Source organism: Chroicocephalus ridibundus, chromosome 16 (genome assembly GCF_963924245.1).
Source record: "Chroicocephalus ridibundus chromosome 16, bChrRid1.1, whole genome shotgun sequence".
Taxonomy (NCBI): domain Eukaryota; kingdom Metazoa; phylum Chordata; class Aves; order Charadriiformes; family Laridae; genus Chroicocephalus; species Chroicocephalus ridibundus.
In genome coordinates this window covers 10,569,986-10,582,237 of record NC_086299.1, presented here as the reverse complement: position 1 = coordinate 10,582,237, position 12,252 = coordinate 10,569,986, and the positions used below count along the sequence as shown (strand labels likewise).

Sequence of the window (12,252 nt, the reverse complement as noted above, 5' to 3'; positions counted from 1 at the left end):
CCAGGGGTGCAGTGAGTCCTGGAGCGCAGCCAGGGCCAGGCACGGAGCTGCAGGGGTTACAGCAGGCTGGCACAGGAGCGTTTCACAGAATCCAGACTGGCCGGGGCTGGAAGGGCCCTCTGGAGATCACCCCGTCCCACCCCCTGCCAGAGCAGGGTCACCCAGAGCAGGTGGCACAGGAACGCCTCCAGGCGGGGTTGGGATGTCTCCAGAGACGGAGACTCCCCCACCTCTCTGGGCAGCCTGTGCCAGGGCTCTGCCACCCTCACAGCAAAGAAGTTCCTCCTCCTGTTGAGATGGAACTTCCCATGGTCACGTTTGTGCCCGTTACCCCTTGTCCTGTCCCCGGGCACCACTGAGAAGAGCCTGGCCCCATCCTCCTGACACCCCCCCTTTCAGTATTTATCAGCGTTGATAAGGTCCCCCCTCAGCCGTCTTTTTTCCAGACTGAAGAGACCCAAATCCCTCGGCCTTTCTCCATCAGAGAGGGGTTCCAGTCCCCTCAGCACCTTGGTAGCCCTTTGCTGTCCCCTCTCCAGCAGTTCCCCGTCCTTCTGGAACCGGGGAGCCCAGAACTGGACCCAGCGCTCCAGCTGTGGCCTCCCCAGGGCAGAGCAGAGGGGGAGGATGACCTCCCTCCACCTGCTGCCCACGCTCTTCTTGATGCCCCCCAGGATGCCATTGGCCTTCTTGGCCACAAGGGCCCATTGCTGGCTCATGGGCATCCCGTTGTCCCCCAGGACTCCCAGGTCTCTTCCCACAGAGCTGCTCTCCAGCAGGTCACCCCCAACCTGTCCTGGTGTGGGGGGTTATTCCTCCCCAGGTGCACCACCCCGCACCTGCCCTTGTTGAACTTCATGAGGTTCCTCACCACCCAACTCTCCAGCCTGTCCAGGTCTCTCTGGATGGCGGCACGGCCTCCTGCTGTGTCAGCCACCCTCCCCCGGCTTTGTGCCACCAGCAAACTTGCCGAGGGTGCGCTCTGTCCCCTCATCCCGGCCGTTGATGGATATATTGAAGAGGACTGGACCCAGCACTGACCCCTGGGGAACACCACTCGTCACTGGCCTCCAACCAGCCTCCGTGCCCCTGATCACCACCCTCTGAGCTGTCTTTCAACCAGTTTTCAATCCACCCCACTGTCTGTTCATACAACCCCCACTTCCTACGCTTCCCCATGAGGATGATTTGCTGGCACACGCGTCCCCCCCCGCACGCAGCACAGGCCTCACGCGGCTCCAGGTACCTTTTCAGCTGCTCCTCGTGAAGTTCTTGCTGGACACGAGCTTCATTTTCTCGGGCCTCCTTCAATTCCTCCTCCAGGAGTTTCTTGTCCGAAACACGGGCCTCCGCCAGCAGGAGTTGGTGTTGGGAATCTTTTAGCTTTTGCTGGAGTTTTGAAATCTCGGATTAAAATTGGACACAGATTAAACTTTATGAATTTGTAGGCCAGCATCTGAATCCAAGGGATTCAGATCCCTTCAATCCTTCGGTATCTGAGTCATGGGAATGAAAGATTTGCTTCCTTCTACTCAAAAGTACTTCTGCGTGTCTTTGTGGCAAAGTCCATTAAAAGTAAAACCTTTCCAACGACTACCAGACTCTGGATCAGACACTACGTCACGAACTAGCAACAATCCTTTTCTGCACCTAATTTCATCCTGCAGACTTCGGAAGCGAAGCCAACGGCCAGCGCAGGGACACGGCAGAAGCGATGCCGTGGAAAACACCCCCTTTTGCCACTCACCAGACTGCAAACGCCAGCAAACCTCCTCGGCGAGAAGATGATCCGGGCTCCCCGCGCCTGCCGGCCCTACCACCAGTATTCCTGGAGATACTGGGCGTTAGAGACAGGAGCTGAGCCGTCGGATTTGGCTTCTATCGTCTTGACTACGCTCCCACTAATAACAGACGTTTCTCCTAAAATATTTAGCCGAGTGGCCTCAGAACGGCCTAGCAAAACGGACTTCAGGGAAGCGATTCGTGAGCCGCTTTTGTTCCGAACTCTAGGTGCATGCAACCGCTAAGGACATACCTCCTGTTAACTTAGCTCGCGCTGACGAGTTACCTTCTTTTGGGCTTCGCATACTTTGGATTTCTCCTGCGCAAGCTTCTCTTGCAGACTGCTCTGCAGTTTATCAGCCTGGGAGCACTTCGAGAGCTCTTGTTCCAGTTCCTTGACCTTCTGCTGGCTTTTCTCCCACTGGGCTGAGAGGGAGGAGCATGTTTCGGTCGTGTCCATGAGTTTTGCCCTGGCTTGCTTCAGCTCGGCTTTGACCTGAGTTTCAGAAGAAGAAGAAAACAAGTTTGCACTTCGACATATATCATCTGAAAGGTCTCGATGAGGAAAGGGGCAGCAGGATTAGCAGAGAGCGAACAGAATAAGAGAGAAATACACGGAGCGAGTACAGCACACACAAAGCTTTGTTTGGAGGCAGCGTAATTTCCATGAAGCCGAGGCAGAGTTTGAGAGCCCCAGGGACTGTGCAGCCAGATGTAAACAAGGTCCAGTCTGTTGAAGCGTCCAGTTGGAGGCCAGTGACGAGTGGTGTTCCCCAGGGGTCAGTGCTGGGTCCAGTCCTCGTCAATATATTCATCAACGACCAGGATGAGGGGACAGAGTGCACCCTCGGCAAGTTTGCTGGTGGCACAAAGCCGGGGGGGGGTGGCTGACACAGCAGGAGGCCGTGCCGCCATCCAGAGAGACCTGGACAGGCTGGAGAGTTGGGCGGTGAGGAACCTCATGAAGTTCAACCAGGGCAAGTGCAGGGTGGTGCACCCGGGGAGGAATAACCCCCCGCACCAGGACAGGTTGGGGGTGACCTGCTGGAGAGCAGCTCTGCAGAGAAAGATCTAGGAGTCCTGGTGGACACCAAGTTGACCATGAGCCAGCAATGGGCCCTTGTGGCCAAGAAGGCCAATGGCATCCTGGGGGGCATCAAGAAGAGCGTGGCCAGCAGGTGGAGGGAGGTCATCCTCCCCCTCTGCTCTGCCCTGGGGAGGCCACAGCTGGAGCGCTGGGTCCAGTTCTGGGCTCCCCGGTTCCAGAAGGACGGGGAACTACCAGCCTCCAGCAGAGTCTACAAAGATGCTGAGGAGCCTGGAGCACCTCTCTGACGAGGAAAGGCTGAGAGCCCTGGGGCCGTTCAGCTGGAGAAGAGCAGACTGAGAGGGGATCTCATCAATGCTCAGCAATATCTAAAGGGCAGATGGAAAGAAGATGGGGCCAGACTCTTCCCAGTGGTGCCCAGAGACAGGACGAGGTGCAACAGGCACAAACTGGACGCGTTCCTGTCCAACCTGCTTTGGCAGGGGGTTGGACGAGATTATCTCTGAAGGTCTCTTCCAACCCCGACCATTCTGTGACTCTAAAATCAGCACCTCAGACCTCCCATGGCTTGCAGAATGACGTGATGCTGCCTTCAAACAGTTCTCCCTGCTCTGTTCCTACCTTGGTGCATTCCTGCTGGAGCAAGAGGTTTTGCTTTTGTAAGTCGACGTTCTTCTCCCTTTCGTATCTCAGCTCCCTCTCGGCTGAGCTGCACAAGTTCTGAACGCGACGCAAGTCCTGCCGCAGTTGCTGCATTTTTTCCTCCTGCTGCTGGAATCTCTCATCGGACGGACTCTGCAGGAACAGCAAAACAGCACAGGTTACACGGAAATTAACTTCAAGGAAAGCCAAAGACCGGCAATTAAGAAAGGTACGGGTATGCCCGTAGGATTTAAGGGCATTTAAGTAGGAAGACGGGTAAAGCCAGGCAAGCATTTCTTCTATGTCTTCCTCCCTACCCTGTCCATCCCCTCAGAGAAGCGGATACAACTCTTGAGGTCGAGGGGGAAGACGCAATAACGTGGATGAGGGAAGCAGATCCCTGTGAAATCTAACCTGGCGAACAAAAGCAAAACCACCCAGGTTGCTCTTAACTCCCGTGCCAGAGTCTCCCTACGGCAGCTAAGCGAGGAGCGGCCCATCCAGCCACAGCTCCCAGCGGCAGCGGGAACAAGGGCGAGTCCTGGCAGCGGTGCAGGAGCGGACACACCGGCACAACGCGACAGCAGCCTGGACACCATGAGGTGGTCACCGACGGTCTGTGATGGCGTTCAAGAAGATAATTGAGCTCTTTGGTTCACCCATCTTTTTGCAAATGTCTTGTACACGGACTAAAAGCTCTTCCCGGGTTTGGCGTACCAAACCCCTCCTTCCCAGCATCGCTTTCAGCCGTCTGTCGATCCGCGTTCCTGCTTTGCGTCTTCACCCTCCGTTCCTGGGACCAGATGAAATCCACTGCAGGTCAAGCTTCCCTTCGCAGCTAAATCCTCAGATAAAGTCCCAAGCTGGGAAGTCGGGATCCAGCACTGTGGGATCTGGCAATGGTATTTGTCCTCCAGATCAGTTTGGTTTTGGGGTTTTTTTCCCCCCCCCACTTGCTTCTATCGGGATCCTTTCCAGCATCCCCTCTATACCTTGTACCTTGCTTTGGCCCGCTCTAACCGTACAGATTTGCTGATTTTTGGTATCAGCGTGACTCTGATCCTCTCCACTGCAGCCTACAGGCCACCCCCTCCTCTCTTCTCTTCCAAACTCCTGCATATAGTCCTTGCTCCTCCTCAGACTCCCCATCCTGAGGACCTTCATCATTTCGTCCCCCTTTTGGCAGGGCTAGCTGCTCTTCCTTTTCTTTTTTAGATCACACGGGAAGAAAGGTGATTCTCCCCCTCTACTCCGCTCTGGTGAGACCCCAACCTGGAGCACTGCGTCCAGCTCTGGAGTCTTCAGCACAAGAAGGACACGGAGCTGTTGGAGCGGGGCCAGAGGAGGCCCCAGAGATGATCAAAGGGCTGGAGCCCCTCTGCTGTGGGGACAGGCTGAGAGAGCTGCGGGGGTTCAGCCTGGGGAAGAGAAGGCTCCGGGGAGACCTTCCAGCCCCTTCCAGTCCCTAAAGGGGCTCCAGGAAAGCTGGGGAGGGACTCTGGAGCAGGGAGGGGAGCCACGGGACGAGGGGGAATGGTTTTAAACTGCAAGAGGGGAGATTTAGATGAGATCTGAGGAAGAAATTCTTGGCTGTGAGGGTGGTGAGCCCCTGGCCCGGGTTGCCCAGAGAAGCTGTGGCTGCCCCATCCCTGGAGGGGTTCAAGGCCAGGTTGGACGGGGCTTGGAGCAGCCTGGGCTGGTGGGAGGTGTCCCTGCCCAGGGCAGGGGCTGGCACTGGATGAGCTTTAAGATCCCTTCTAACCCAAACCATTCTGTGACTCTATAAATTGCATTTAAACCACAGCTAAACACAGTGCTAAACACGGGTCTTGCCCGCCAGCTGGCAGAGCAATTGCAGAGCAGGAACTGAGACAGGGGCACGGGGCGGCAGCAAAACCCAGCCGCTGGTGAGCGACCGCCGCGGGGCAGCAGTGGTGGGACGAGGTCAAACGCGGGAGTGGAAGAGGAGAAAATCGCAAGGAGGAGCAGGGAAGCGGAACAGCTTCTGCCTACAGCAAGCCTCCTGTGGGAATGGCAAGCCCGCTGTCGCTCGCCGTCCAAAAAGGAGTTGAGGAAGAGCTCCAAAAAGGTTTAAAACATCCTGGAAGGACCGTCTCACTCGTTTCTTTCATGCGCTCTAAAAGGATTATTCAGTTTATCCAAGTTCCCACTACGTCCAAAAACCCAGCAGAAGGAAATGGTGACATTCATAATTTCCAAACATTTTCCCCAAGGAAATCAGCCAGCCTCCTCTCCCCTCTGCACGCTAACGCTACAGGACTGGCTTCGGGTCCGCTTTAATTAAGTTTTGCCACTAAATCAGTGGGAAAAAAAAGTACAAAGCTGCCCATACCTGTTTAACGCTCCCATCTAAACTGCCTGCAGAGCTCTGCGCCTCGAGAAACCTGCTCTCGCTCTGCGCCATGCTTTGATTCATCCTCAAAGTGTCGTCAAGCGCGCGCTCGCCCCGCTCCCGGGCAGTCAGGATATCTTGTTTTAGCTGGGCAATTTCTTCCAGTAACAACCGTTTCTCTTCATCGCTCTCTTTTAGCTGCTTTTCCAGCTCCTCCCTCTTCTTGTTGCTTTCTAGTAATTCAGAACTTGAAGGAGAAACAGGAAAGGAGAGAGATAACTACACACATCCAGGGGAAACCACGCTCTGAAGGGGAAAAACTTGGGATACGAGAGTCCAGAGAAACACTCGAGGCAACGCTCAAGTATCTCAGGAGGCTCCAAAGGGGATTTAATCCTGGGTCTAGAAGTTCTGGGCAAGGGTCAGTCTCTCCTGGACGCTGACCCACAGAAAAATGCGTGTCCAAAGGGCCAGCTCTCAGCCATTCGTGAGTAGTTAACTGCTGGCCGGCGAAACGCTCGCGCGGGGGCCACGCGAGCTGGTCCGCGCTCACACCGTGCTTTGCTGCACGGAAGCTCAGCTCTCCCGGTCAAGCTGTCTGAGTTATCTTATCCTTACAAGCTAACCTACCTGTCTCATCCTGGTTTTTCTTCGTCTCAGTACCTAGTTATCCAGGTAACTGAGCTGACTGGAGCTACACTGGATTTAATCCAAGCTTTTACTATTAGTGAGAGGCTGGGCACGGATGCTCCAGCTCCAAGTTTGTCTTGCTCTAAGGAAAAAGGGGAGTCAGGGGAGCTGTAAGAGCTTTACTTCCAAGCCCGACGCCCGCTGACACCTGCCCTCCAAGGACAACTGGAATCCACGGCAGGACGCGTGGCATCAGCTGCCGGCAGCCGTTCGCCCCCGGGAGCCCCAGCCCACGGTGGGAGCTCTTTGGGACCATGGATTCCAAGGGAAGCAGCCCCCTCCCGAAGGGCAGCTCTCACCTATGCCGGTCAGAATCTGGAATAGCTACAGAAAATCAAAAAGGTTTACTCCTGACTGACCGTGACGTCACTAAGGGAAACGCGTATTCACCAAAATCTCTACAGAGCGCCCGTTACACCGCGAGGAAGACACAAAGCTGCTGCGCCCGTTTTTTTTTGCCACAAGCAGCACTACGGAGGTTTTTAAATAGACTAAAAAAAAAAAAAAAAAAAATCAGTCCGCAAAGATAAGGAGCAGAAAATACCACAGGTCTTGTTAAGGTTTACCAGAGCAGTTCTTGTTCATCTCTCAAGTTTTTGATCTGTTCTTCCAAAAATACTACTTTAGCCATCTGTTCTTCGTACGTCTTTTCATCTGTACAGAGATCTTCATGTTCCTGCTCAAGTTTGTAAATCTGTTCTCTTTCCTGTAGATGTTCAGAGACCTGTAAGGTCAGAAAACACCACGACTCTCATTTTCTTTGGTCTCATGGAAACCTTTTGAGCGGTGTAAGACAATCTGGGGATTCCATCAAGACATGGCTTGGGATTCTGTAGCTAAATTATTGTAGTTCTTCACCCTTGAAGATACACCTGCGAGTCCTTTTTTCTGCACAGGAAGTAGCTGCGTGTAAACTACCATCCAACCACGTTTCTTTATTTGATTCCATCCCCCTGTTGCCCATCTGTAGTTCTCAGGGCTTTATATCATGTGCCATATTTCTTTACAAAACTAGAATTTCTTGGAAAAACAGGACGAGTACAGCTGTCTCCCACAGAGAGCATCCTCCATCCCAGTCAACCCAGACCAGCTTTCTACGGATGGCTGCTCTCCACTTGCAACGTCACCTAATGCCTTACACACCAGCAATGGTCGGACCCAAAGCCTGAGGCGCGAAGAGACGATGCCAAGGAAATAAAAGGGGCGAGAAGGGAAGGCAGGAGGAGTGCACGTGGGGACTCCCAGACGGGAGAAGTGGTGAAACCAAATCCTGCAAAGAAAACTGCTGTTAAATCCACTAAACGCCACCAATGACTTTGATTCCTAAAGCTTCTTCATCCATAGCCCTTCCTGAGCGTACGCTGGCACTAATATTTCAATTCCAGGTCGTCTTATCTACACCAAGACGAATTTATTTATATTTGAGCAATACACACTAGCAGCTTCTGTCCGGCATCAGACGCCAGAACAACGGATATTTCTTTACATTTCTCACCTCTGTATCTAACAAAGCATTATCTTTTTGTAGCTTCTCATGGGATACATTAATCACCGTTAACATCAGCCAGCTTGCTGATGTTCTTTGGAGACTCGGGAAGTTATTACAAGGGCTTGTAAACTCTGGTTTGGAGTCAGGCAACCCCTGGGGAGGAAACAGCCGGGGTTAGTGGATGCGACACACCTCTAACTACAAGCTCAGGAAAAGCTTTCTCCTCTCAAATGTCCAAAAAACCTCTTAAAAGCAAGAAGAGGGTTCCAGACAAATGCAAAGAGCTCTTTGCGTAGTTCATATTGCATCAGTTCGTAGCCCATCTTGCCCAATCTGTGTGTCGGACGTCCCAACAAACGCAACCGTGAACAACCTCAAATCCTGACCACCCACGAGAACCCGATGATTTCCAGCCAAGGTCGTTTCCAGCACTCTCTCGGTAAATGGTCTGTCCCAATACAGCTGCTCTGTCAAAAGGGAACGAAGCCATTTGTGAAGTCAGGAATCCCCCCCAGACACGTGCAAAGACACTTACAGTTTAACGCAGGCCACTGGATTTCATCTCGCGATCCCTTTGATGGATCCTTTTTGCCCTTTAGGGAAGCCACCAGTTGGCTGAATTACAACCAAACTTCCAGGGACGTATGATTTTGATTAAAAAGTCCCTGGACCACAAAGGGATTGAACTATTGGGACGCAGAGGTTAAAGAGCGGCCCTTCCCATTTTCCCCATCATCCCCCAAAATCACACAATTCCTTTTCACGTGCGTATTCACAGCCTGACCTTGCCCCTTCCTAAACGGCTCTTCAGCAAGGCTTGGTCTGCATCCCGAGCTTTTACAACGTGAATTTGTTGCCTAACAGCACTACAAAGGTCCCGTCCTCTAGATGCCACTGTTCCCCCAGTAAGACTCGCGTACGTGCAGCTGCGCCACCAGTTCAGGACTTTCATTGTTTTTTGTTTTTGTTTTTTTTTTACTTACGCTCAAGGCAGCGATATGGTTTAACACCTCTCGGAGTGCTAAAAAATGGGGTTGGTAATGGATGTAACCCCCTGCTTTGCCAGTCTCCCTCAGCTCCCCCCCGTCTGCCTGGATCCAGGCCACAGAGCTGCAGCTCTCCTAAATTTTTTTTACCCTCATTTGCAGCCCCTATCCTGCCTACGCGCCAGCCCTTCTGCAATTTTGCTGGCATCACGCGCGCTCTCTCCTCTATGGCCAACTGGAAGAGAGAGCACCAGCAACTCTCACCGCAGAGAGAAACCCGCCAGAAGCCAACCCTGGCAGCTCAATGGCTTCACGCCGAGCGCACTGAGGAGGTCTGGGCACGTAACAAAAAGCAGCGCCGGGATCCCAGCACGCGGCTCGTGTAGATTTCTCTGACTCTTAGGTGTTCTGAGTTCTTATCATAGAACGAGTTGGGTCGGAAGGGACCTCTAAAGGCCATCTAGTCCCAACCCCTGCAGTCAGCAGGGACATCTTCAACTAGATCAGGTTGCTCAGAGCCTCATCCAGCCTGGCCTCGAATGTCTCCAGGGATGGGGCCTCCCCCACCTCTCTGGGCAAGCTGGGCCAGTGTCTCACCACCCTCAGTGTAAAGAACTTCTTCCTAATGTCTCATCTAAACCTGCCCTGCTCTAGTTTAAACCATTGCCCCTCGTCCTATGGCTCCATGCCCTTGCAAACAGCCCCTCCCCAGCTTCCCTGGAGCCCCTTCAGGGACTGGAAGGGGCTCCAAGGTCTCCCCGGAGCCTTCTCTTCTCCAGGCTGAACCCTCCCAACTCCCTCAGCCTGTCCTCATAGGAGAGGTGCTGGCATATTCTGGTTAAGAAAGAAAATCAGATACTAAAGGGGACTCATGGTAAACAGATTCAGAATTAGCCAGTTGATCGACCTCAGAAAAGCAGCGGCTGCTGAGGGGTAACCATGGTGTCAGTCCGCAGGTCTTGGCTCAAATCTGCGGGTACCCCGCCATGTCGTGACACGGAGAGGCGAAGGCTCCCGATCACGAGCCTTATGATCCCAAATAACTCTGCAACACCCAAGCCTGAAAGCTTCCACTCTGCCCTCTAGAGAAAAGGGCTTTGGCTACAAACTTTGAATTGCCCTTTTGTTAGTAGAGGCACGGAAAGCAAAAATAAATTAAGAAACAGTTCCATTAAAGCAGATGGGTTCCATCAGACAAAGAAGCTTTGGAACTGGCTGGACCAGAGAACTGCGAGAGAAGCCACTTGAGGGGCAACTGGGGGTGTTTCATGGGGTCATCCAAAGGCAACCGGCTCCTGCGGGTGGTCCCGCTGCAGGCACTGCACGTACCTGGCTGCCCAACACCTTCTTCTCAGCCTTCAGATCTTCTCGTAACAGCTCGAGCTCAGATGCAAGCTGTTTTCTCCGTTCTCTCCGCTCTCCCAGCTGACTTCCCAACTTTTCTATTGTTTCCTGACAGGTTTCCAGCATCTGCAACAAACAAAATTACGAGTCACTTCTCCAGCATCGTTTATTCTAGCAAAAGAGAAACAAATTGCAGGAAATGTCTCTTCCAGAACACAAGGATAGGAAAAATGGTTATCGCAAGTTGCCAGCAGGATTCCGGCAGCTTATTCCCAGGGCTGACTGGACACATCTGAAGGCCTGGAACCTCCACCTGACCCAAGATACCTTGGGAAGGTCCCCTCCCGCATGTAATAAGCTCTGTCTGGCTTGTACACCTGGCAGATCCAATTGTCTGGCTGGCAAGTAAATCGACAGGAAAGCCGGCCCAAAACCAGCTGGGGAAAAAGCCTTGTCAACGTACCTACAGGCTGCCTAGGTGTCACTAAACCTTAAACAAGAGGCAAAGGTGTGCACCCTCCACCCTCACCGGGGAGCCAGCAAGCTCCGCAGTGCTGAAGGCACCACAATCCCATCAGAGAGATGAGTTATCAGGGAGGTAACATTGTTTGCTTTCCTCTAAGGACACCCACCTGCCTCGCCTGAGCTGCGGGGCCACGTATTCTCAGAAGATGGTGACAAAGAGCCTCCACGGGAGATGCTCGTTTCATACATTTCTAAACAAAACAATTTCTTTCCCAAGGGAAACCTCTTACCTCTTGCATCTCTTGTGCTCCAGACGCCGCCTGCTCTTCCCCACTCATCCCAGCTTTGTCCTTCTGCACTTCCAGCAGCTCCGTTTCTAAACTTGTGATCTTAACACAAGGCAAACCACAGGTTAAAACCAAACTGGCGCTCACCGCACAACTGCTACTAAACCGCTCCTTGTGCTGTTGTTACAGAATAAGCCCCATGTTTGGAAGCGAGGAGTAGGAAGGGACGTGGACAGCCGCCAGCGCGGGCTCGCTCCAGCTCACATCGTTCACCCTGCTGCTTCAAAGGGGGAAGGAGCCATCCAAGGCCAAGTCAGAAAAGAAAGAGCCCTGCTCCGCAAAAGGAGAGAAATGAACCAGACACGTGGTGGAAATTCAAGGCCTCCGCAGCTTGCGGGCCTTCTGCGTGCCGCTCTCCCAAGGCGGGTGACCCCACGAGACCCCCATTTCTATGGTGGGCCACCCTGCTTTCGCATCCTGCTGCGCTGCCCGCTCCCCCGCGGCTGATCTCATCCGAGCAGACGTTGGACCTGGGCCACCAGGGGCTCGTCCTGGTGCCTCCACAGCCCGAAGGAGGTTGTAACTCCCTCCTGCGAGGCTCCGAGGACTTGAGCCAGCAAAACACCGACCTCTGTGCTTCTCCTGGCGGGAGATTGTCTGGACAAGTGCTCACTCTGCATCTGCGCCAGCCCCCCTCCTGGGGAGTCCACCCGTGTGGGGGATCTCATGGGAGTCCTGCAGTTTTAAAGGGCTTAAAGGAGCTCGGAGCAGCCCAGCGTCTCCTCCCGATTATGGTTCCCGCAGACCCTTTGGCAAAATCCGAGCCTCGGCCCTCGCAGCCGCCCTGCTCCGCTGCCAGCCAGCCCGGCGTTCAGCAGCCTTTCCTTTCAGCTCCTTACGCTCCACAGAAAGTTTGGGTTGGTTTTCTTATTTCTAAACCACCACGTCGCTGAACGAGGCCGCAGAGCGAGTGGGGACGCTGGAAGGGGATGAAGTCCGGCTGGAGGCGAAATCCCCGCTTCATCCGTAACACAGCGTTCACCATCCTCACACGAGCAACCTCCATCACTCCGCTCGTACAGACGAGTGTACGGCGAGGCACGCGGGATGCCTTTCGCCCTGCTTTCTTTGCACTTATTTGGAGACGATCTTTCGTTCCTTTCCAA

The 12,252-nt window shown here is 53.7% G+C and overlaps 1 protein-coding gene across 1 annotated transcript in view; it reads right to left on the bottom strand.

The window, feature by feature from the left end:
* The window catches only part of CCDC30 (coiled-coil domain containing 30), a 53,206-nt gene that overhangs the window by 6,826 nt on the left and 34,128 nt on the right, over positions 1-12,252 (bottom strand). Inside the window, exons 12-18 of the mRNA XM_063353857.1 lie at positions 11,090-11,188; positions 10,320-10,460; positions 7,082-7,239; positions 5,826-6,072; positions 3,452-3,625; positions 2,069-2,278; positions 1,247-1,404 (exon numbers count right to left, since the gene is read on the bottom strand). Of these exons, the coding sequence (XP_063209927.1) occupies positions 1,247-1,404; positions 2,069-2,278; positions 3,452-3,625; positions 5,826-6,072; positions 7,082-7,239; positions 10,320-10,460; positions 11,090-11,188 (1,187 nt within the window). The remainder of the gene's footprint in view (positions 1-1,246; positions 1,405-2,068; positions 2,279-3,451; positions 3,626-5,825; positions 6,073-7,081; positions 7,240-10,319; positions 10,461-11,089; positions 11,189-12,252) is intronic.